General features: G+C 36.6%; 2 protein-coding genes across 9 annotated transcripts in view; both read left to right on the plus strand.

Annotated features, from left to right (window-relative positions):
* Positions 1-355: 355 nt before the first annotated feature.
* On the plus strand, positions 356-20,675 carry LOC120480068 (neurotrypsin). Its single transcript, XM_039673014.2, has 14 exons — positions 356-684; positions 2,935-2,977; positions 6,544-6,786; positions 9,213-9,351; positions 9,450-9,628; positions 10,339-10,486; positions 12,079-12,257; positions 12,419-12,560; positions 12,775-12,989; positions 13,492-13,633; positions 13,715-13,993; positions 14,922-15,044; positions 15,182-15,462; positions 17,063-20,675. The coding sequence occupies exons 1-14, from the start codon at positions 604-606 to the stop codon at positions 17,380-17,382; spliced, it is 2,514 nt and encodes an 837-aa protein (XP_039528948.2). The 5' UTR covers positions 356-603; the 3' UTR covers positions 17,383-20,675.
* Positions 20,676-21,559: 884 nt separating this feature from the next.
* zswim8 (zinc finger, SWIM-type containing 8) overlaps positions 21,560-27,212 on the plus strand; it is a 43,937-nt gene continuing 38,284 nt past the window's right edge. For 4 of the 8 annotated variants that reach the window (XM_039672969.2, XM_039672970.2, XM_039672972.2 and 1 more), the window contains exons 1-2: positions 21,561-23,133; positions 24,751-24,783. In XM_039672969.2, coding sequence (XP_039528903.2) covers positions 22,956-23,133; positions 24,751-24,783 — 211 coding nt within the window. In that variant the 5' untranslated portion in view covers positions 21,561-22,955. Of the gene's footprint in view, positions 23,134-24,750; positions 24,784-27,212 lie in introns of all 8 variants that reach the window. The other 4 variants (XR_005623026.2, XM_039672976.2, XM_039672971.2 and 1 more) reach the window with 2 other exon arrangements.

Below are 27,212 nucleotides of genomic sequence, written 5' to 3' on the forward strand. Positions count from 1 at the left end.
ACTTTCACAAGTAGATTGACAATCTTTTAAAATGTCACAATGAGACAGAAGTAGTGACATATCGTAGGACATTGGCTCAAGTTACTTAGCATAATCTATCAATGTTATTTCATTAAAGCAATTTTAAATATTTTATTTATTATTTATCTAAATAAAAGTCAGCAATAGGCCTATATTGGCAAGCAGGCCTACTGACTTGTGAAATTTTAAAAGTCACCATTAGATTACCAATTAAAGCCAAGTACTAGTAGGCTAATAGGAATAATTGTTAAAACGGCTTGCCATAGCCTTCCCTCGCTCACTGCACTGTGCTCCATAAATGTTTATATGTCCTATAATCATGTGTAGTACTGAAGGCTGCAGGAGCGGCGTTTTCTTTCTTCACCTCAGTGAACGCAAACCTCAGTCAGACCTACACATGCAAGGGGTGTCAGTCGTGTCGTTGGACTTTTATAAGTTTACACAATATTGTTTTGTTCTATTTGATCATTTTCAATGTTTCTTCTTCTGGAACATATATTTATAAACATTTTGAGGCGGGAAGGCGTCCCACTTTACCCGTATGCCCGCGGAGAGCGATGATGGGACAGTTGTGCTGGATGAATGGTCAATGACAGGATGGATATCACTGGGATTCTCTCTATCGCTTTTATATTTCGCTTCTCTGTCGGTGTCTACGGCGAGGTATGTAAACTCAGTTTGCAATGACTAATAAGTTCAAACAGTCAAACTGACTAACAGTCAAACTGACTGATTTATTTATTGACGCGTCACGCGTTCCTTAGTTTTAGTAAAGAGGAGTTCAGACGGCGACAAAAAGCTGTTTTTCATGATTGCCTACGTGTACTGTAATGATATTTTTTACTAGTCAGTAAAATGAGATTGTACAATTATCTTCTGTTAAATGAGTAGTTAGAATGGAAGTCGACACGCGAAAGGTTTAACATTTTGATCCTGCATGTTATTATGACTCTTTTTTGACGTCGTCACTGTACATTAACGCCGTTTATCACGTGAAAGTGTATGATTGTTACAGAAGGAATTATGCAGTCTTTGTTCGTTTTGTGTGTGTGTGTGTGTGTGTGTGTCTGAGGTGTACTTTGCCCCTTTAAATTTAATCTATTTAAAGTAACTTATCTAAATAATAATCACGATTCACGAGGTAATGATAGCCGTGCATGCATATTTACACGCATGTTCCCATAATATGTGGCGTTATAAGTTTTTATTTTATTTAGGCCTATATTTATTATTATTATTATTATTATTATCATCATTATGGCAATACTTAATAAAAAAACACGATTGCACTATTTTAATGTCCTTGTTACAGTTTAAGTATAGCTTACATTTAATTACTGAGGATCAATGATCACCATGCACTTACTATAGGAATAGAGTTTGATTTAGAGTTAGTTGCATACAATTATGCATAATTTACTATTATTACTACAGTAAGTAGCCTACATGTAACAAATGTAGCAAAAATAAAATACAACTGTAAAATAAAACATTAAACCAGTCGGTTAAACACTAAAGTCGGTTTGCATGGTTTCAGATGGTTTAAGATGATCTTCAGCTGGTCTGCTGTGGCCTGACAAGTTGAAAAGTGTCAAAAACTCCACTAAAACCAGTCAACATACTTGAAAGCCACACTGTTAAGATGTTTAAGCAGGGATATATGAATAAACAAAACATTCATGAAAATAATAAGAACAGAACATAATTACTTATAAGAATATAAGCTGCACATCCTGTGCAAGCTGAGCATATCAGTCAACCAAAGAGTAATCCTTCTATTGTCTTTGGGTCATTTAGGTTTTGGTATTGCAGTCAGGCTTTGCAAGAACATCATTTTCAAGAACATCTAAACTAAAACATTTAGAGCAAATGTTCAATTATGTTTCCTGTTTGATATTTTATATGAAGCCAGGATTAGGCCTTAGTTTAGACTAAACAGTTTCTTAGGACAATATGACAGTTACTGTATACTTGCTGATATTTTTTGTCTTAGTTGTTCAAGTCTGAAGGTTTGAAACTTGAAAAAAGGTTTGAGGCATTTTATTTGTAGCTACTTACACCCTCTATTGCAAGTGTCCTGTCCAATCGTTTGCTTGCAGTTTAGTGAGGAATGAGGATGAGAGAAAACTAAAGTGTGATGCAATTCCCCTCATCACCCAGCTCACACAGTAGCAGTCACATAATGGCTTGATGGCCATGAAAGTGTTCTTTGATCTCAGCTGAAGTACTGCTAAAGCATAACTCCTCCACACTATTAACTCATGTCTTTGTGACATTTTCCTGTCGTAAAGCAACGGATACCTTTAATAACCTTCCTCTAGGGTGAAAACCTACTAAGGCTGGCAGCTGGTTTTTGGGATCAAAACAACAACAAATAAAATGCTACAAATAAGGCTGTGTCTTGTGTTTAAGTCTTAATTCATGTCTAGTATTATTATTCACTTCATTTATTTGTCATGTCCATTGTCATGCACATAAAAAGTTTTCCTTTTGTGGTTCCATGAAGATCTTTAACATCCAAGACACTTTCCATTGCACAAAAGGTTCATTTTAGTGGAAAAGTCATTTAGATTATTAAAATGATCTAAGAAAAAAAAATTATTTTAAGAACTCTTCACTGAAAGTTTTTTTTTGAAGAACCAAATAATGGTTTTTCTGTCTATGGCATCACATCAACCCCCCCTTTTGGAACCTTTATTGTTAAGAGTGTGGTACCGTGAAGGTATCAGATTGGAATACCATGATGCTTTTGTATATTTTAAACAAAATACCAATGCCAAAATGAATACCAAATGATTACCCACTCATTTCACAAGTTAATTCAAAGAACATGGTCAAAAAAAACTACATGTCCTTGATACTTTTTATTTTTTATTGAAAGAAAGACTGACTGTTGTTGTTTTGTCTTCATAGGCAAGACAGAGTGCTGTGTACCTAAATACCCTGCAGAGCTCAGGTAGGCACTCACATGCATTTATAAGTCTATATTTTTCACTATTTCTTAAAGGTTTTTTTTTTTTTTTTGTGAGAACATTTGCTTGGGAAATTAAATTATGTTACCTAATTCAGGCACACACTCATTGGTTGCAGCTGAAATGTCACTGTATTTTGTTCTCGTAAAGAGCATCTCTTTCAGTGCCAAGAACCACATCCCTGCTTGGCACTGTAATACAACATTAACCGATGCAAAAACACTTGACTGTCAAGAGATATATTTGTCGATGTTTCCCTACGGCAGAGTTAAAGAAACACTCAACCACAACAATGGCTTCTCAGACAAGATTGCCATGGAGAGAAACACAATATTCAATGTGCTTGTAATATGAGTAAAGCACAAACACTTACTGATGACAGTGAATGGATTTGAAGCAACTGTGGCATTGATGGGCTTTGAGGAGTCGCTAATTTGAGACTGAATGTCCCACTGTTTTTGCATATTACACGTGTCATATTCATATTCTGTGAACTTTATTGCTCTCCTTGCCTTTCCAAGTCTGGACAGGTTTGTGCGCTGACATCCTTAGGGCAGGATGCTGAAATATACTCAACCTTCCACAGAAACGTCAACCTACTCCCAGTTCATGCTGGGGCAGTGTGAGATTCCTCTATGATTGCCTCATCTGTAGACTTATTTTACACAGGCCAGCAGCATCTGCTGTTAAACCACTTATATTTAGTCTCTTGTGAGACTACCAGGAGTCTTGTTGGTGGTCTTTATCGTGCTCTATAACTGTAACACCATGATAAATATGACTGGAACTCAACCCTGATGCTATTTCAGCAAATTGCTTTACTGTATGTACAGACCGACATACAGCGTGGAACCTGAGCTATCACAAGACGAGACGTGAGTGTGTGCAAGAAAAGATTTTAGACTCTTGAACTATTAACCGGCCAATGTACATATATTTATAATGTCAAAAATTTGTTTTAAATAGGAAACATCAACAATCAAATCTCTTTTCCATAGATACATTTTTTTGCTTATATACTGTACTATTCTAACAAAGTTTATGAGGTTTTATCATTGACTTGCAATGCACATATTTATGATACTGAAATGCACTATATATATATCGGTATTAGTTATTGACTGATATTATATTTTTTAAATTTATTGGTGTTATGTCTGGTATATACAGTATGTATGTATGTATGTATGTATGTATGTATGTATGTATGTATGTATGTATATATATATATATATATATATATATATATATATGTACTGTATATGTATATCAGTCAATAACTAATACCGATATATATAGTGCATTTCAGTATCATAAATGTATATATATATATATATATATATATATATTAACTAATATGTATATATGTATGTATGTATGTATTTGATAATGGTTATATTATATTAATTGCATTGCATTATATTGTATTGCATTACATGGTTATCAGCAGCCATAACATCAAAAAATTATTATCAATATTTTATCATTAGATCATGGAGGGGTTTTTTTTTTTTTTTTGTTCAGTGAGATGTCAGATAGCCACGTCAGCCTCCTCTGATGCCTCTTCCTAAATTGAGATAATCAAAATGGATGGGCTGGATGTATAAAAATGGCTTACATTGGAAATCTAATACTGTTCCCTGATAAAACATGTTTCTAATAAGATATGGAATGATACTGTATGAGTTTTTTTCAGTACTTTGTTTACAGTTATATTTGGAATAATGTAGACGTAATACAGTTTCAGAGATGCTTTAGATATGCTTATGTTGGCCATCAGTCTTTTCAGCTCAATAGTCTAAAGTAATCTACACAAGCAGGGTTAGGCTATGTGTCTGCTGGGTGTATTTGTATACGCATACAGGTGTAAATACTTTTCTGGCGTAACATCTGCTAGCGTTTTGGCCCATAATACTCAGAGTATGAGATTGTCTCATCTCTCTCTCTCCTCCCTAAGGGTTTAGCACCTGCTTCTAAAGAGAGACTAGGGCACAATGTCCTCTGTTTGATCCTGCACAACAGGACCATAAATTCTCAGGAGTTTTTTTTTTTTTTTTTCCCCAGAGCTGATCAATTATATGGAAGCTTGTTTCCACCACAGAATAAAAAAATAAAAAAGATAATTGTGACTTTTTATCTCACAATTCTAACTTTTTTTTCTCTCACAATTGCGAGTTTACATCTCGCAATTCTAACAATTTCAAAATTGTATGATATAAAGTTGCAATTGGGAGAAATAAACTCGCAATTCAGACTTTTTTTTTTTTCGGACTTTCCTGACTTTATAACACGCAATTGGGAGATATAAAGTCAGAATTTCATGATATAAAGTCGCAATTGCATGTTATAAAGACAGAATTGCTATATATAAAGAGAATTATAATTATAATATATAAGTCTGAATTATTTCTCACAATTGTGTTTATATCTTGCAATTCTCACTTTATAAAACTCAATTGTGACTTTTATATCATGTCATTCTGATTTTATATCTTCAGAAATGTAAAATTGTGATATAAAAATTAGCAAAAATGTTTTATTTTAACAAGCTTTCAAACGATTCTGATATTTATTTGTAGTGGATAAGTTTCCCTTTGGTGTTACTTGCCTAAACAAATGTTTGAATCTGAAATGATATGTGTTATGCCCAAAGCACCCAATGAAGACTACTTGTCTGGTCTCTTGTCTGAAAATACGTCAAGACTCTAGTTAAGCTTGCATTTGGACAGTGGGCAAAAAGCCCAGGACTTTCTCCCTTTCTAGTCACATTTCCAGAAAAGCATTAGATAACAGACCTGCAGCGAATGGGGAACTGCTTAAGATGACTAATAAATTATGGATTGCTGTATTAAATGATTGGTTAAATGCTCACAAATTAATTTAACAACACACTAAACCTTGGAATTAAATTTGTTGTTTCTGGCTGCTTCTACACAGTAAATATTTTAGAAAACGTTCTCTTACATGAGACTTGTTGTCTAGAATAGATCACATAATTTGATCACAAAAATACTCGATATTGTTTTTACTTTAAGGTTTTTCATTAGAATCACTTCGAAAAAGGGGGTTCCTGATTGTGAATAACTGATGCAAGCAAGCAAAAGTAAATTAGTTATTTGAGTAATTCCTTAATATTTATTTGTTTGAACACACACACATTGTATAACACATCACTACAGGGCATGTAAGGTCTGAATCTGTGACTCATCAGTGGGTCCTCACAGGTCTTGGTGTTCCAGCAGTGCAGTAAGCCATCATTAGTATCTCACACTGCTGTCCCTCACCCTCTGCACCCAGAGGAAGGACTGTAGGGGTTTTCACTCACAGAAAAAAAGTTACAAGTTAAGAAAGCTAATAAGACCACCTTAGATTTACAACACTGCTGCTTTGACATAACACGACATGCACATTTTGTTTTCATGCCAAGGATTTTAAAATAAGTTGAGCTTTATTTGCCACTGGATTAAAATATTATTTTGTGCTCCATCAAGGGCATTATTAAAGTTTGAATGCTGAATTTAACTTTAAATTGTGTGCATGTTTCCCATAGGACCTCTGTCCTGCTCTGAGGGCTTCACTGAGCTGGGTTATTACAATGGATCTGTGTCTCAGACAGACTCTGGCTCTTCCTGTCTAAAATGGACTGACTTTCCCGACTACATGCTGCAGTACCCTGATCGTGGGCTGGGTGACCACAACCACTGTAGAAATCCTGACCGTGCATCCAACCCCTGGTGCTTTTTCAGACAGAAGTCAGGAGCAATCGGATGGGCCTACTGCGACTGCCACCAGGGTGAGCATTCCTTGTTGTTGGTGGGGGTTTTTTTTTAAACAAAAGCTTTATTTTAATATCTTTTTGTACCTTGAGAGTAAGGGACCATTCATGCAAAAAAAAGAAAGAAAGATGCAGGTCAGTGGAATGTAAAAAAAACATGCTCTTGAGATTGATATTTTTAACTTGAACACTGTGTTTTCAGAAGATAGGAGAGCACCGGTCAAACATCCAGCGCATGTTTAAAAGCAGAGCAGTGGAATGCAAAAAAACATTTTGTGTGGACAGACCCTTGTGTAAATGTGACAAATGCCATTCACAAACCTACCAACACATGTGCAAAACTATTTCTGATATGAAGCTTGAAAATGATAAGTGTCACTATGCAAAAATGTTTCAGGTTGTTTCTTCGAAATGTTGAGCAGGCTGGTTATCGTTACAGATATTATATCAGTCTAGCATGACTTTCCCATGAAACATTTTAGAAATCAGAGATATACTGTGACCAGCTAAGTTATAATTAGGAAAATTATGCACTATATGTTCTAGACATATTAAAGTGTACACACAGACTGGTATATCTGACAAAGCTGAGCTAATTCTGATTCATCTTTATTATTCTCAAATTAATTACCGTTATGATCAACACCTTTCTGGAGCCTAACTGTTTGTATGTATGTAGGTTTATTTACATGTTTATTTATACATTCATTAATTTACAGGTTTATTTATTTAAGGTTTAGGTCTATTTAGAGACAGTACAAACGCATAAACGAATAAAATGCATTGTACGTAGAGATTGAAGCACAAGCTAATTTGTATCTAAGTTTCATTTTGAGTCCTTTGTACAAATGGGTTGTTGATAAACTCATTTGATATTAAATCAGGTGTCATTGCTATTCAAGCATACAGTAAATACATTGGGACTGCAGATGTAAATTAACCTTTGGCTAACTCTGGTACAATGCATCAAATGGTAACATTTATGTTTGAAATTGTACATGGTCCCTAAAAAAATGAAAAAATAAAAAAGAAAAAACTAGAATATTCAAAAATGCAGAAAATAAAATAACATTTGGGGCTGTAGTGCACGGTTGCAGGTGGCTCTGGACTTGCTGCGTTTGACATTGAAAAGTTCTTACTATACTGTGCTGTGTGTGTTTATTAAGTGAATGTGGTGAGTATTTGTGTCATAGCTGTCATATTAGCGTAGGTGTTGTTGTACAGAAATCGAGTGACGTTTATTATGGCAGTCAGCACACAGCCAACAGTCAAGGATTCTCTCTGTCCTCTCTTTTTATTATACTCTATTCATCTTCTCCTGTCTATGCATTTAATGTTTAATAATCAATCAGGCTCACGTCCCTTGTGTCGTGTGTATTTGTCACTCTGTGCTCCCACTCAGAAATTGTCCATTCGCTCTCTGGATCTCTTTGTGCTGGTCTGTCATCAACACCTAACTGTGTCTGTGGTTCAGTCCTGAGCCGGTGTTAAAATCTCTAGGAGCTGTGATTATCTCTGTCTGCCTTTCTCCTGCTTTTCCTTTCAGGGTAACAACATTAAACACGGTTAGAGACTCAAACAATTAGAGTGTATTTAAATTCATGTCTGTGAGCATGGCGTGTGGCAGCAAGATGATAATTTTTAATAATTAAGACACAATGTCTCTAATGTGATCATTCTGTACTAATTGCAGAGAGTTGATTCACAGAGTCTGTAGATGTAAATGGGTGATAGTGGGGTAAGCTGTGCCACTTTTACTTGTTGTCCTCTAGTCAAGGAGAAAGAAGACACGGAGGTAAAAGCTAATTATATTTGAGGATGTCTGCTCTCCACTGAATAGAAAGGATCAACAATAAGGAAATGGATAATTGGATTTCTCAAAAAATAAATAGCATTTGAAAAACATATATATATATAGCAACAGGTGCGTAGGGATGAGGGAGAGAGAGAATCCAAGTGACCAAAAAGACAATGACATAAACACCGATAATCTTGACCGGGAAACAGGCAAATAGTCCACACAAACACATTGAACTGAACATGATAAACTTGTACCATATTGATATAAAAATACAGAAAGAACGAAAATATATTCAATTCTTTATCAACAATATGAAGTGCATTATACACATCATGTCAGGATTTCCCAAACTGGGTTTCTTGAAGAAACTGCATGGGGTTTGTGAATTTAATGAAACGCTATTAAGTAATCAAATCATAAACATGTTGGATTCAAACAACTCAATGAAAATAAAACACTAACTAAGAAAGATTCAATATTTAATTTGTTTACCTGCATGGCATGTGACCATTAACTGACATCAGAGAAACAAGTTACTTATTATTTCTCATATTATTGTTATAATATACTTTAGTTTATTATTGACCAAACTATATAGATATTCAAGGGAAAGTTGAATGTTTTGTTACACCTATTCCTCCAGGTGAGGCTCGGTTGGTGGGGGCTTCGTCTAATAAAAGTGGTCGTCTTGAGGTTTACCTGAATGGCCGTTGGGGAGCAGTGTGTGACATTCACCTGACTGATCGAGATGCCAGTGTGATCTGTAGACAACTGAGGCTCGGGTATAAGCTGCAAACTCTATTCATTATCAGCTAGAGGCTCTGTACTGAATTACGCTCAGCATGTGCTCTCATTTAATTACCTGCTAACTCCCCAACAGTGAAATCGGCACTGCGCTTCGGCACTCTTACTTTGGACCTGGATCTGGTCTCTTCCACTTTGAACGTCTTGGCTGCCATGGCAATGAAGATTCTCTGCTGAAGTGCCGGAGCCGGAAATATGTCTCCGGCGACTGTAACCATGGCAATGAGGCCGGAGTGGTGTGTGCTGTTCCAGAGGGTAAGTTTGTTTTATATATATATATATATATATATATATATATATGCTTTCAAATTTGAAAAAGTAGTCATTTTCTTTCACTTTTATTTACTTTTGAAAGGTATATATAATATAGATGTACATATAGATACAGATATATAGGGCCTTTATAGATGTAGATGTTGATATAGAGAGAGAACTTAATGCAAGTTAGGAAATATTATATTTATCACAGGCTGTCAATTAAATTTCTCAGATTTACAGTTCATAAAGTGCTAGCTGAGCTTCTTGTATCTGCTGATCATACTCCTTAGTGTGGCCTTCTGTGGAGCTAAATGAAGACCGAATTCATGACAGACAGAAGCAGAGTCATAAACAGTGTGCCTGTTGTAATGGGACAGTTTGCTAGAACAAGGTCAGGTATATTTAGCGAGAGCTGTGAATTATTCACACAGAAACATTAGGAAGGAGAAAGCAATCTGAGATCTCTGAGGCTTTGCCAAGGGTTCTTACACGTCCCCATCATTTACCACGCACACATACATGCTACTAAGCATTATGCCATATGTGGGAGACATATATCTTGTAAAAGTACCTCTAACGATGCATATAGCATCATAGTTTTACGCTTCTGCTCTCAAGATAGTGTGAAATGTTTCACTCATTATTTTGCCCTGATCATTCTCTGCTGCAGTAAATGAATTATCGCTTGATTGGACTGTTTTGCTTAGGTAATGGTGCCCCCCTGAGGCTCGTGGGAGGCCTTGAGGATTTCGAGGGGCGTGTGGAGGTGTACCATAATGGGAAGTGGGGTACTATCTGTGATGACCAATGGGATGATATTGATGCTGAAGTGGTTTGCAGACAGTTGGGGTTGGGGTAAGAAATATGTCATCATTTGTATCCTTTTTGATGCCAAGGAGCCCCAAATATGACTTCATGAATCCCAATCCCATTAAAATCCCATCCTATTCCATTCTATAAAATATAATATTATCTGGAAAATATGTATTTTCTATTAAGTTGACAGATTGGATTTTATTACACACCTTTCAGCCTGAGGCTGTAGATAAAAGGAAAATATATTTGTTAAATTAATATCTGAAGTTAACATGTTAACTTTGACAGCCCTAAAAAATACATTTAGTAAAAAAAAAAAAAAAATTCCATGATCTCCCTTGTGGCTTTCAATTACGAGGTATACAAGAGTACGAGGATATATTGCAAGTTCTTCTAATGTTGCTTGAAAGCTTTTGTAAATTAAGGACATGACGTTACTGAGCTCTTTTCTCTTTAGATAATATTTATAAATTATTTTTTTTATTTATTTATTTTTTGCTTTGAGCTGGGAGACACTGATGATGTCATGCACAGGTCTGAGTGCCGCTTAAAAAGACAGTCATTTTTTACGCGCTAGCACAGTGAGTGAACTTTATTAATATAGATGAATGGAAGGAGTGTATGAATGATTGATAGGGTGCAGGGATTCACTCCATGAATCTGCAGTGGGATCTGTTCTGTTTTCTATACACTTCTCACTATCCTCTTATTGTACATTATATACATCAACAATAATTATCTTGAATGCCTTTGCATTGTAAGTATCAATACAAAGTTATGTAACTGAACTAGGGTACCTCTGTATCTTTTCTTCCCCATAGTTATAATCATAATGTATACTATTTTTTCAAAAGTTTGAAAGAAGTCTCACCAAGGCTGCATTTATTTAATCAAAATTACAACAGTAATTATGTCATATAATTGTAATAGTATTAGACTTTAATGTAACTGTATTATTTATTTTAATATAATTATATTTTAATTTATTCTGGGCTGGCAAAGCTGAATTTTGAGCATCCATTAAGGCCTGTTCACACAAAGGACATTATGATAATAAATGTAAAGTTTTAAATATCAAATAATAGCAGAGCCCACGCTATAACTATAACAATATCGATTTTATCAAGCCAATCAGAATCCATAACACCTTAAAGAGCTTAAGGATTTAAAGTGTCAGACAATAAAACTCCAGCATGTGCATAATAAACAGAACAAGGTTTTGCATTGGTGGGGATTCTAATATAGTTATTGTTATCGTTATCTTTATAGTTATTATACTTTGTGTGAATGGGTGAACTTGGTGGTTACTCAAGTTTTTAGTGTAACATGATCATTTAAAAATCATTCTGATTTGGTACCCTATTTCTTCTTATTATCAATGTTGAAAACAGTTTTGCTGCTCAATGTTCTTGTGGAAACCATGATACATTTTCTCAGGATTCTTTGGTGAATAGAAAGTTTGAAATCCTTTCATTTTGTAAAATTGACATGTCTTTACTGTCATTTTTGATGGATTTAATGCATCCTTTCTTAATAAAAAAAAAAAGTACTGACCCCAAACTTTTGAAAAGGAATGTGTTTCTTGAATGTTTTGGCATGGGAAAGAATCACAGGCATTTGTTTATTTTTAGTGGTGTACCAAAGGCGTGGACATGGGCACACTTTGGGCAGGGCACTGGGCCTATCGTCCTGGATGGCGTGCACTGCACAGGAAATGAACTGTCTCTTGAGGAATGTCCTCATGCGCCCTGGGGACGGCACAACTGTGACCACATGGAGGACGCTGGAGTGTCTTGTAACCCATTTACAGGTGATGATGACATGAACTGTGTCAGGCAACATCACAGCCCATATGATAACACATTAAAAGTACTATAGGTACCAAAATTCCTGCCCCTTTTACTTTTATCAGCATTTCATCAGTCTGTATAAGTGCATAGATTAAACATGTCCATGCTAATGCTGCTGTAGATGGAGTGTTGCGTCTAGTAGGAGCTGATAGCCCATGGGAAGGACGCCTTGAGGTTTATTACGCTGGAGAATGGGGCACCGTATGTGATGACAACTGGACTGGACGTCACGCCCAGGTGGTATGTCGACAGCTGGGTTATCGGTAAGCTGATTGATAACATATTCCTAATGTAAATGTATGTAAGCATATGATGTGCTACTTTGAAGTGACTAAAAGTAGCACATTTTTGCATATTAGATGTTTTCAAGTTTGATTTGAGATCTTTTGGTCACATGAAACCAGGAATCTATGACTGTATAAGTGTTTTTATTTAGCTGTCTGATCTGTTGCTGCAATACCGCTATTTATCCAACAGAGGGCGTGCTGAGGTGGCTCCAGATGGGATGTATGGGGAGGGTACAGGGTTGATCTTGCTGGATGAGGTGAAATGTGAAGGGGGCGAGAGCTCTCTGCTGGACTGTGCTCATAGTCAGTGGGGGCGGCACGACTGCTCCCACAATGAAGATGTGGGCATACGCTGTGAAAGAGAAGCACATAACAATGAAATTCCTGAGGTGGCTCCAGCCACAGGTTTGTAAACTCCATGTAAACACTTTTATTAGCTTTATCATCATCAAGAGCAACATAAAATCCTAACCAGATGTTACACAAGAAGAAACATTTTACACTTTTAAGAGCCCTCCAAACCAAATTGGATTCTAGGAAACATTATCTTTTATAATATGGCATGTTTGCATATTTATATAAGCTTTTAAAAAAACATTGTATCTTGAAGAACATGGTTAGATCATGGAGTAAAAAATATTGAAATCATCAAAAAATCATTTTAAAATAATTATTAAAAATATATATATATATATATATTGTCATTTCAGGCACCATATTGACACCATATTGTAGGGCTGTATTACAAGAGTGCCCGTAAAAACATTCTTAGCCAATGAAATGGCTTTGTAGTACCCCACATGGGGGGTATGATTTTGCATAACATCAAAAATGAAAAATTATCATATGTTCAAGTCTATAGAGGCCCATATTTTCTGTGCTGTTTCTAGCTCTGCTGTGGTTCCAGGTCCCCTGGTGAGGCTGGTGGATGGTGAGAGCCGTAAGGAGGGACGCGTAGAGGTGTTTATTAATGGCGAGTGGGGCAGCGTGTGTGATGACGGTTGGAATGACATCAATGCTGGAGTGGTCTGCAGACAGCTAGGATTCATGTAAGCATGTTTCACATGATCAAAGATCATCTCTAAATCTTCAAACACTTACTTGTTCCTCTTTCCCCTTTTCTATATCAGTGGGGTCTCGAAGGCCCGCTCCATGGCTTATTTCGGCGAGGGCCAGGGACCGATTCATCTGGATAACGTGAAGTGCGTTGGAACGGAGGCTTCATTGGGTGAATGTTCAGCTGTAGGCTCGGACTCCCATGATTGCAGAAACAGTGAGGACGCAGGGGTCATCTGTGATTACACCACTGAACCTGTAAAGTACAGCGGCATGAGCAAACAGGAATGTGGTTTGAGACCCAACACACAGAGGCGCAGGAGAAGGATCATTGGAGGAGATAAATCTCTACGGTAATGGACGTCAGGGTTCCTATTATTTGCTAATATTGTGACATCTTCATTGTTTTTATTAATCTCTCTGTATTTATTGTTTATTGGTCAGCTGCCATTGTTACTGTCTAAATTGCACTGTGGTCACTAGAGAACAGCATATAATTTTTGTATATTTACAGTAACATGAAAGCGACTACAATTTACTGTATAATCATGTGTTTGATATTAAACAGCAAATCTGTTTTAGATTTAAAGGTATAGTTCACAAAAAAATTAAATCCTTTCATCATTTACCCACCCTCATGTACTTCCAAACCTGTATTTCTTCCCTGGAACAAAAAAAGAAGAGATTTTGAAGAATGTGGTGCCCACTCTTGGATGGTGGATTCTGGCTTTTCCAAAATGGTGTAGTTCTTTGGTCCTTATCTAATAATTAATTCAAAGTACACTACCTTTAAGAAGTTTACTTTTATTTCAAAAGTGACAGTAAAGACATGTATAATGTTACAAAAGATTTCTGTCAAATAAATGCTGTTCTTTTGAACTTTCTATTCATTAAAAATAATCCTGAAAATTATCACAATTTCCGCAACAATTATTAAGCAGGGTTTAAGCAGTTGCGCTTATCAAGCAGTGTTGATAAGCGCAATCAAATATTTAGCAAAATGACTAGCAGGGTTAGTCATTTTATCAATAAAATAAGTTAGACCTTGGGTTGTTTAAATTGATATGTATATGTATATTAAACTTTAAAAACAATGATTAAGATGTGTACAATTGTAAGTTCATGGTCACTGAAAATGTTTTGTTTTAGTGATTGCACCACATTCAATTTCAATTTCAATTTTTATAAATGCTGTCAAAGTGTTAACCATATTAAACCAACATGAACACAAAGAGTGCACTTCTTGGCATGTGTTTTAAACCATATGTAACTTTCATGTAGTGGGGACTGGCCGTGGCAAGTATCTTTGTGGCTGAGGTCTCAATCGAAAGGCACACATCCACTTTGTGGGGCGACTCTCATCAATTCCTGTTGGGTCATTACTGCAGCTCATTGCTTCAAGAGGTGAGAGAGAGACTCTACTGACATCTAGTGGCTCTCCATAGAATGATAACCACTGTACACTGTGACAATTGATGCCATTTATGACATATTGGCAATAAATAAACATGCTGTGCATGAACATCTCTTTTTTTTTTCAGATTTGGTTCTGACCCTTCCCGTTACGTGCTGCGGCTCGGCGACTACCACACAGAGGAGAGGGACGACTTTGAGCGCACTCTCTCTCCTGAGCGCATCGTGATCCATAGGAAGTATAACAGCCAGGGCTGGGAGTATGATATTGCCTTACTGAAGTTGAAGGGGACAGATGGGAACTGTGTGGCCTTTAACCCACACACTAATGCAGTTTGCCTTCCGGCTCACAGCAACAAGAGCGGCAAGAGGCCCATCGCCTGTGTTATTACCGGCTGGGGAATTACAGGTACTGCAAACTTAAACATATGCTAAGTGATTTCAACACAATCATGATGAGTAATGGTTTTCTTTAGGATGGAAGACCTATGCTAATAATGCTGGGTGAATTGCCTATGAATTATTTATAAACAGTAGGCTATATTAAATAGAATAAGAAAAATCAAGATAAAAAAACATTTTTGCATACATGTAAATATTATAATATGACAATTAAAATACGGTAACATTCAAAAGTTTGGGGTTGGTAAGACTTTTTGTCTTATGCCCACCAAAACTGCATTTTTTAGGCTAAATAAAATATACAGTCAAATATTGTCAAATGTAAAGCAAATTTAATTGAATTTGAAATTAAATCGAAACTGAAACTTAAATTAATTTTCAGCAGCCATTGCTCCAGTCTTCAGTGTCAGTGTCACATGATCCTTCGGAAATCATTCTAATATGCTGATTTGCTGCTCAACAAATATTTCTAATTATTATCGATGTTGAAAACAGTTAAAAACTGCTTAATATTTTTGTTGGAATAGATCTGCTACACTAGCCTGGATGCCAGCCCGAACTCCGCCCACAACATTTTTTGGTCGGGAAGATCACTAGAATATGAGTATGACGAAGTCAGGCTACTGCTACACTGCTACTGCTGCTGAATTGCTGCTGTTGATTATTGCTGCTGTAGAGCAAGTAAAGCACTTGCTACTGCCAATATATACACGACACACTGCTGAGTATGTAAGACATACTGCTGCTGCACAAATAGCACATATCAATTACCCAGAGCAGATTTATACAGGTAGAACTGGGGAAGGTGACAAAAGACAAACTCAGACAAACATTAAATGCCATTTAAATGTTGAGCAGTAAGCTAATTGGCTGGAGATGCGACATGAACCAATCAGCTTGTGCCAAGTAGTTAATGCTGTAAATATCATCAGCTTGCGTTAAGGACCCATCAGCCTCCGCCATCTATAGTTTCATGACAGAATTAGCAGGCATAAATGTATTTACTGTCACTTTTAAAGCTACACTGTGTGATTTTTACCCCCATCTAGCGGTGAAAAGGTATATGACCATCCAGTGAATATTAGTTTCTGTTCCTCTCAATTCCGATTTCGTTTTAACTCCTACAGTGGCCAATGTAGTTCAAGATTAACATGGCATCCAGTTCGACCTCGTCCATGAGTGTTAACTCAAACGTAAACGCGAAAGGCGAAGCTTGAATTAACGGGTATGTCCCTCTTTGGCTAATGTACTTTCAAGATGGAGGGGCAACATGGCGACCGACATTAGAACCCCTTACCCGTATGTATTTTCAATGGCATATTATACACTCACGAGAATACTTTATTACTTGAACGAAGTAAATATACATTAATGAGCACATATATTTTTGAAAGATCTAAGTGTTTTTAGCTAAGAATAAACTAAAAGAGTTACACAGTGTAGCTTTAATCAATTTAATGTTTCCTTGCTAAATTGCTAAAAGTAGTATATCTTACTGACCCCAAACCTTTGAATAGTACTGTATATTTTATTTATTTACATACATTGAAATGTTTCGGGGTTTTTTTAAGGTTTGGAGATGCTTATTTTTTCTATTCTTGTATTAGACTCGGAGTATTCCCGAACACTACTGCAAGCCTGGGTTCCATTACTGCCCTCTTTGAAGTGTAAAAAACGCTACGGCAGTCGCTTCACCAGCCGCATGTTGTGTGCCGGGAGCTTGTCGAACCATCGGCGTGTGGACAGTTGTCAGGGTGACAGTGGGGGTCCCCTGGTGTGCCAGGGCGATGGTGGGCACTGGATGCTCACAGGAATCATCTCCTGGGGTCATGGTTGTGGCGACCCCACCTATCCTGGTGTATACACACGGGTCGGCCGGTTCCTGAAGTGGATTGAGAAAGTCACCCACAGCCCTTCCAAAGCTTGATGTTACAGTGTTGACTTTAAAGCCACTTATTGCATTGTATAAATATATAGGCTATTATGTATGAAGGGATCACCAGCTGGCCATTAGGTTTAAAGCAGGTTTTGATTCCATTTTTTGCATTGCACATCTTACCACATACCATTTCAGTTCCATTTCTGTAGACTTGAAACGTTCGTGAACATGCACAAAAACGTAAAGCCACAAATGTATGTTTTTGAGGGACAGCTGCATTAAGTGAGTGGAGTTTTCCAGGACCGAAAGGTCTTTGACAGATAAGCCTTTGTAAATATGTCATTTTGCACTAATCTGCATGCCAACAAAGTGGAGCATCTGTGGGAGGTCTGTGTTCTAGTCTGGCTTGTCTGGATTCTTAAATCAGTTCACATATTGCACTTAAACATATTTTGTTGAGCTGGAGTTCATTAAGGTAAGGAGCAGCATGCATATATATGTAAAGATTTATCAACATTCCACATGTATGTTGGTTATTTGTACTCTTGTTGAAGGTATGTAGGGTACGACTATCATTATCGAGCTTACAATTTAGAGTTTTTCAGGTGGGATGCAAAAAAACAGTGTCAGTTTATTTATAGATATAACATTTTTTTAAAGCCCCCACTGAAGAGATCAGTGAAATTAAGCATTGGACTGTTAATCGGCTGGATGACTTGGGGACATGGTGATTAACAAAATATGAGATTATATATAGCTAAAACTATATAAGTGCTTTTGCGTTCACTTGAAAAAACTTTTGCATTTGTACAAAACAGATGCTACAATGATGTGGGTGGAAAACGTACCCAGATACCCAGACCCAACATAACCTCGGTTCTCTCTAGAGAGGGAAAGAGTATCGTGTAAATTTAGATTACGCAATGAGAAAAGTCATCTTTTCTCGAGATATTGAAGCCAAAAATTATTCTTAATTTTGTATTCTTTGTCAACGCAGTGCAGCAGCTAGCAGACCTAGAGCAGGCTGTCTAGCACACTCATTGGTTGCCCTGCGGCAATTGCAGCGGCATACCACTGAGCCTGGCCACGCCCAATGGTGGCCCCTCACCCCCACTACGTCACAGCCCGCTCAAGTGGTTATGGCTTAGCGTACAAAATTATGGCTCGGAGGCTACTAAACTGTCCTAAAACTGTCTTTTTTTTTCATATTTATTTCACATATGGTCAGAATCTGCTGCTGAAAAGTAAATTATGTCATCTGTTATCATTTTTTGTCAGTCATTAAATTGCATGGAAGTTGTGTTAAAGGGGCTTGAGTGATGTTGTTACATTTACTTCCTGCAGTGTTCAGGTTTTTGTACATAAGTTTTGTACATTTTATTTACATAAGAAGATATAAGTGTATAAATTCATTCTTTCTCAAGAATTGCTGAAATTATTGATTAGTCAAGCTTACTGGCAAGGCATACCTAAAGTACAATTCCATCTCTGTTCAAATTATTTACATGTTTTGGTTCTTGATACTTTATGAACAGTATGTTTTTCATCAATCCCAAACAGGAACTTTGATGTAATTATGGAAATATTTATAGGTGGTTAGTATGCCAAATTTAGCCTAGTTTAAACCAGTTTAGAAAAACTGTGAATATTCAAATGATTAGACACCAAATGTACCAAACATAATGTGGAAACAATGGGTTAAAAAGATTTAAATGCATGTCCTTGTCTGCACTTTAATTTTTTGATGATGGGAAAGCAAAAACAAGCTAATCAAAATGCATAGTGTAATGTTAAGGCATCATGATATTAATCATTTATCTTAAATTGTGTTTATATTAAATGTTTAAAATGTACATTGAATGCATTAAAATTGGAACAGGTAGATTAAAAAATAAACATATTCTAATTCCACTTCCTGCCGGCTTGGTCCTACACCTAATTTTTTTTCTTAAGATGTGGTGAGTCCTCGGGGTTGCACCCTTCACAAAACATATGATAAACTGTAGTTTGGCTTCCGCCATTGTCCCAGCAGAATTAAAAAATGGCTGTGGTGACCCCCATTCTTAAAAAAATACGCCTTGACCATCTAAACATGGGTCAATATCTATTTTAACATTCTTAAGCAAAATCTTTGAAAAGGTTGTGGCTTTGCAATTGCGATCATATGTTAATGGTCTTTTTTAACCTTTTCAATCAGGATTTTGCCCATCTCATAGCACTGAAACTGCTCTTCTGGTTCCGCTCTTTCCTGGCTCATTCCTTACATCAGTGACAGAAATTAATATATCACCATACAAGGGTATAAATCTGCCACTGCTTTGCTTACACAGGGTGTTCCTCAAGGTTCAGTTCTTGGCCCACTGTTGTTCATCATCTATATCCACTTGGTGACATCATTCGTAGGCATGAATTTCAAATTCATTGCTATGACATTCAAATTTATCTCACCACCAGACCATCCCTGCCTGACTCACTCACTGCATGTATCAGTGACATCAAGCATTGGATGTACCTGAATTTCCTCAAATTAAATAATAATAATAAAAAACAGTCAAAAGAATGGACCTGTCCTTTGATATTGATGGAGTTCATGTTAAGCCTTCGTCATCTATTAGTAACCTTGGTGTCTTAATCGACTCAACTCTATATTTTGGCTCTCATATTTCTTCTCTTGTTAAAAACATTTTTCCATCTTTGTAATATTGCACATATCTTCGATCTTCTCTCACTTTAGAGGATGCTGAAACCTTAATTCATGCATTAATCACATCATGTCTGGATTATTGCTATGCTCTATTTCTTGGTCTGCCCAGAAAACGCATTGCAAAATTACAATATGTTCAAAACTCAGCAGGAAGAGTTCTCACCTCCACCAGGCATTCTGCTCAAATTACTCCTCTGCTTCATGACCTTTACTACCCGTGGCATCACGTATTCACTTTAAGGTATTACTTCTAACGTTTGAGGGATTAAATGGTCTTGCACCTCCATATCTGTCTGATCTTCTTTACTCTTACCACCCTGCCCTGTCCCTTGATCAGCTGAACTTGGTTTATAGTTCATTCCTCATTTCCGGTTGTCTGTAGGTGGAAGGTCATTTAGTGTTAATGCTTCTAAATCATGGAAATCACTACCCTTACACTTCGAAATATGTCATCTGTGGCTACATTCAAGACTGAGCTAAAACATCTATTTAACATGTATTTTGGATAATGTGACTATATGTGTCCTTATTGTAATGTGTGTGCGGGTGTGTAAATGTATTGTAATGTACAATGTAAAGCGACCTTGAGCTACGGAAAGGAGCTATATTAATAAAACGTCTTTTTCTTCTTCTTCTATATGAACAGGTTTTGAATTTGTATGAAATTAAATCTTTCACACCCTATTGCAGGTACATAACAATTTACAATTTAGTCATGCTTTATATCGAAATGATAATGAATGAAATAAATGAGTCATTCAAATAATTATTATCAAAGTCTATTTCAAATAACATTGATACTGCAACATCCAAATAAATATAGAAACCCAATGTCCATTACTTTAGACATCAAATAATAAAATCCTTTGTAGTAAAGGTAAATGTCACAATCCTTTGTAAAATAAAGATATTATGATCTTAATAATGTCACCTAATTTTAAAACAGTCAAACAATTGCTTATTTCAAGATAAATATAATCAAATTATTTATCTGTTACATGCTGCCATGCTTTTAAATAGCCTAAGCAACCTATTTTATGTATAAAAATATAATAAAATATTATAATAAAAACATCAGTGGACTTAGTATTATGTCATATTAGAAAAATCCAAAAATTAAGCTGGAATGGATAGGCTCTGAAAATGATAAAAATCCAATAGTTGTGTGATACCAACACAGCAACATGAACTGTGCATTGCTAAAAGAAGCTCTATCCAAGTCACTATCAAGCATTCGTTCATTTTCGGTATTTGATTTTGAATGTAAGCTCATGTCCTAAATCTCACAGTCCAAGACTGACACAATCGGACCGTGACAACTGTTGCACAATAGCCTATTCATTTGTTGATACTGAAGAATTAAGGTAAACCAAACAGTTGAAATGCATTATAAATGATTTATGATTTAGTGTTAAACGTACATACTAACGCACATATAACTGTCGTATAATTTATTATGCAATGCTAAATTCTGAAATGAGAGACTAGTGTTTGTTTGGCTTTAATGTGGAGCGGAAGTGCGGATCAGCTGATGCTGGAGAGCCATCTTCATCTTCCCGAGCAGAGGAGAGGGGGACAGGACAGAAAGAACAGGGGGATCTCGACTCCAAATCGTCTGCTTTTAAAGACATTTTGGATGCAGAGAGCACTGGCTGCTTTGAAACGGAGGACTAGAAAAGAACCGGCCGGTGGCACATGCAGACAAGCGAATTACGAGCTTTTACACACAAAGGAGACGACAAATGAGGCACCTAGAAGTGGCATAAAGACAAATGTGTTTTCCACAGATGGACGTCTGTCTCGGTCGAGGGGTCAAATCTTAATTTTAGTTGTCTATTTTTTTTAAACCCACGTTGAGGCAAAATGCTGAGACAAAAGCACTGGCCGGTCGTTTGTTTTGGGTAATCAGTGGATCGACAAGACTCGGATTAGGGACCAAGGCTTTTGTGCCAAAACATTAAAACAGTGTTATTCCGTTTGATTATGTTGAGGGACAAATAAGCACAGGTCGTGACAGCGCTTATTTTGACAGTTTTTGAAGTGTTTGGGATTCTCGGTTAGCGGGGACGCTAGCAGGCTAATCAACTAACGTTAGCCTATCGGAGTTAGCAGAGCTACCTCGATCGAAATAAAAGCAACCGTACCTGGGTTGTTTTGGGTTAACACAGGTTTACTACTGTGATATGGCCTTATTTAAGAGAAATATCCTCGCAGAGGGTCACTAGGTGTACTTGGGGACCTGTTTTTCTTCACCGCTCTCTTGTTTTGTTAGCCGTAACGTTAGAGCTGTTGTGGGACTCGAGGCTCAGCTGATAGGACGCACAGAGGAGAGGGGTTTTAAATTAACATTTGAGTGAAAAGAACTCCTGCTTGCTAAAACGACCAGAACTAACATGTTTACATGCTAGTGAGTCACTACAGTTCGTGCTGTCAAATAACATAATTTGCTATGTAGTTGGAATACCACACTAAAGAGGGACTTATTGATTTCAAAGATTTAGACCTCGACAAAGGTCCAGTAATACATATCTGGAGTGTTCTGTCCTGTACGTACTTGACGATGTAAGACACCACTTATATATGGGGAAAAGTCATACGTATATAGGTTTATTAAATCTTTAGCTATGGGTTGTCACTTTTTTCAAGAACTAGACCCCTAAGCTTCTCTAGCAATTGGGGTCTAAAAGCATGGATTAACTCCACTTAACTGCACCGCAGTGATGTGCAAGTGCTCCATCTGACAACCTAAATATAGCATACATTTGTAGAAAACACACGCTTTCTTGAGGGACTTCTCGGTGTTTGGGTTAAGTGTGAGTTTCCCCTCCCCCTGAGCGAGTGTCACTTTCTCAAAACAACAGAAGCTCATACTAGGCACGTTCAGTTGGAGCTTTCAGGTCTCCACACAGCGGATGTGATGGAACTGATGTTCGCTGAGTGGGAAGACGGAGAGAGGTTCTCCTTTGAAGATTCGGACCGTTTTGAGGAGGACTCCCTGTGCTCATTCATATCAGAGGCGGAAAGCCTCTGCCAGAACTGGAGAGGATGGAGGAAACAGTCTGCCGGCCCAAATTCACCCACTGTGAAGATTAAAGGTAATGAAATATTGTCTTTGTGTGCTGTGAAACGCTTTATGTGCTGTCATTGCAACTTGAGCACACCGTTCCTTGGCATGGCTGCACTTTTGACCTTAGGATGTATTCTTAATTTATGGATAACACTGTCACGTGACATGCATGTTCACAACTAATAAGTGAAACTGCCTCCAAACATGGCCTTATTTGGACAATTTAATTAACCTTGTATGCCTTGGAGTTATTTTTGACTGATTTTCTGATAAAGAATACACATTTAATATCACTGGTGGAGTTAGGCATCGTCAAGAATAGAAGAATACATTTAGTATATATTATAGTAAGTTTCCCATCTTTGTGTTAAATTATTATTTTGAAGGTCAGTTATGGCCTTCTTTAAACATTGGCTTGTAATATGTTGTTTGGCATCTTAAATAAATATATATACTGTTATGATACGGTGCAGTTTGGTAAAATGCTCCTCTGAGATAATTTTATCTGTCATGTTATAGCATAGCAACTAAAGCCACTGCACTACTTTCACACACCTGTAGTAATACAGCACATTGTTTTGTATGTAGGGAATGATTTAGCAAAGTGAGACATTAGTGATTTTTTAGCCACTATGGAGATTTATTTGTGAAATATGCATGTAAAAATGTTTCTTTAAGATGCACATCAACAAATTACAGAGTAACACAGCAGTTTTTTAACAACAAAAAAAGATATTATTAAATAAAGTGATTTTAATTAAGCAGAAAAGAAGATGTATTTTGCTTAAGTCTTTAAACATTTTATTTACTAAATGTGTTTGTTACAGCAGTATTCAATGTGTTTTTTTTCTGTTATTATTTCTTAAAAGGAGTCTTAAAAGAAAATCATGTATTTTTAATTTTCAATGTGAGGGAAATTTGACTTGAAGATCACAGGTAAGTTAAATGTCAGATGACAATAGTAAACTTAAAGGGATGGTTCACCCACAACTGGAAAATCCAATTCATTTACTTACCCTCATCTTGTTCCAAACCTGTAGGACTATTGTTCATCTTCGTAAAACAACTAAAGATATTTTTAATGAGATCTGAGACATTTCTGTTTGTTCATTGACATCTACGCAACTACCATGTGGATGCTTCAAAATGTCCACAAAATGATTGTAAAACTAATCCATGTGAATTGAGTGGTTTAGTCTAAATTTCTTGAAGAGTCGCAGTCACTTTATATGATGAACAGATTAAATTAGGCTTTTGTTCACATAAATATTGATCAGCAAACATAAACAGAATCTCAAACCTGCTTGATGCGTGAGAGCAAACCACTTACGGAAGCTCAAACATGCTGCGTAACACGAGAATGAACCGTTTACCATGTTAGATGTGTGCGTTGATGAATTTTATGCGACGATGAACGAAAGTCTTAAAGTTTTGGAACGACATGAGGGTGAGTAAATGATGACAGAATCCCCCCCACCATTCCAAGGTCATTTGCTCAACCTGATGTCTTTCCAACCCTGTATGACTTAAGTTGTGTTTGTGAACTAAAATAAGATATTTTCAAAAATCTTTTTTTCCCCCATACCATGAAAGTCAATCCCAAAACCCCGGCATTCTTCAAAATATCTTCTTTTGTGTTCCGCAGAAGAAAGTCATACAGGCTTGAAACAACATGAGGGTGAGTAAAAAACGACAATTTATATTTGGATGAACTATCCCTTTATTAAATTGTCTAGAAAAAGCAATGTCCAATTCTTATGAATATAATTATTTCTTTTTACTTCTGGTTTAACTCCGATTTGTCTCTATAAAAGTGTTTTACAGTATCCGTAGCTTTTTTATAGCTGGAAATCTAGATCTTTGATATTGCAGCAACAACTGTGATGTGTTAAAAATCCTGTTTGAAACAACTTTTGTTGTAAAAAGTTGCATTTGGTCAGTCACTCTGTATTACTGCAAATTTTTTATACTGCTGAAACTTCATCCCACCAAACCAAACGCCCCATGCTGTGCGTGTGTCCTGAGAGTTGTCAGTTGTGAAGGGAGAGATCTGTGCTGGTGCAGATCTGTGAGTGGAGCATGTAACATTTGTTGGATAAGTTAAGGGGGTTTGGAAAGGAAGGCCTGTGTGGTGTTTAGATTGAGAGTGAGTGAGTGTTGTGGGGGGTTGGGTGAAGTTGAGCAGCAGAGGGCTGTAAAAAGATCTTTGTCTTGTGCAGGTCACTGCCTCAGAACATAGGATTGTGGTTAAACAAAAAAAGCCACATTTGATCAATCAGCATAATGCTGCTGATCTTGCACAGCCTAGTTTTAGACACCAACATTTCTGTTCTAAAAGTAAATCAGAGGTATATCACGTGCAGACAATCACTCAGACGTAGCTGTTTACATAGCACTCTGTGAGCTTGGGTGTCTTTGTTCTCTGGTTGTTGGGCAGCAGGCGGTAGGGTTTGGACCAGTGAGATGGCAGACCACTCATGAGACCGTCTCACCTATTTACTGCCTCACAAAAGACAAAGCTGTCTCGTAGCCTGTTGTGTTAACTTCTTTTCTGTTGATCACCATGGTTAAATCAGCCAAGGTTGGCTATGAGTGAGTGTGCCACCTGATTCATTGGGATCTCACTCACACTTATGCTCATTGTTGCTGAGAAGCTGTTTGTTGGCAGCACCTTTAATGAGTCACCTGTCCCCTGTGAAGTTGTTGTCTCTATGACTCCCACTGTCTGTCTATAATATATTCTTTTATCTACTTGTGGTCTGGGTAATTCATCTCCAAAGTAGTTTAGCGTTTCATCTTTTGGCGGTTGGTTTTAGATTGTGTGGGTGGCTGGTAATGGTGTGGTTTGCTTCTATTTGACCATGACATGTTTTGCTTAACAGCTGAAATACCAGGTTGTAGGTAGACAGAGTAATGGTAAAATGTTAAGTTGCATATTGTCAATAATTGTGCATCCTCTTTTTTTGTTTTCTGAAGGTAACATCATAGCATCATTTTTTGACATTGACAGTTGTGCTTTTTGGTTAAGGGTGATTGATTTAACCCTAGATAAATCTGTGTAACTTGTCCCATTTTTAATAACATGGTCACGAAATGGACAGTCCTGCTGATTTTCCTTCATGAGGAATCGGATAAATGATTCCCGTGTTAGTAGAACTTTGAAATTGAGGAGCTTGTTTCGTTTTTTGTAGGGCTGCAACTAACGATTATTTTAATAATCGATTAATCGTACAGTAATTTTTCCCGATTAATCGGTTTAGGGCTGTCAAACGATTAATCGCGATTAATTGCATCCAAAATAAAAGTTTGTGTTTACATAATATATGTGGGTGCACTGTGTATAATTATTTTGTATATATACATACACACACATGCTTGTATATATTTAAGAAATATTTTCATGTATATACTGTATATAGATTTATATTATATAATGTATTTATATTTAAATATAAATATTTGACATATAAATAATATTTTTTTCTTAAATATACATGCATGTGTGTGTGTATATATATATATATATATATATACACAAAATAATTATACACAGTGCATCCACATATATTATGTAAACACAAACTTTTATTTTGGATGCGATTAATCGTTTGACAGCCCTAAATCGGATATATAATCCCTTATATAAAAACAGTAAGACAGTTCAGGCTTATGTACCATTTATACTAGTATAATCAGGTCTAAATGTTGCATGCAGTGGAGGTACAATATATTAAATCAAATAAAAAATATAGCATAGTTGCATGCTTTGGCTTCATATGGCAGTTGTATAGTGACATTGTGTGAATGTAATGTGAGATGTGGCTCTAAGGTGACCGAGTACAGTGGATTAGTGCCATTGCCTAAAGCTCTGTTATGATAATGACCTGATGTTGGTGTTCATTTCAGATGGATCTTGCTAATATCTTATGAGATAAGTGTGTCACTACAGCCTTGCAGCTCAGTATAAGAAAAGTTTTATTATATGTGCTGCCTCTGAAACCTGTGGTTGAGTTCACTTTAGGCTGTAGGCACAGATATTCAGTTGCTCTTGGAGTGTTTTTTTTTAGTCTGAGTATTTTTCATTATTAATGCCTGGCGACTCTTATC

This window comes from Pimephales promelas, chromosome 11, assembly GCF_988280905.1.
Source record: "Pimephales promelas chromosome 11, fPimPro1.hap1.1, whole genome shotgun sequence".
NCBI classification, from domain to species: Eukaryota; Metazoa; Chordata; class Actinopteri; order Cypriniformes; family Leuciscidae; genus Pimephales; species Pimephales promelas.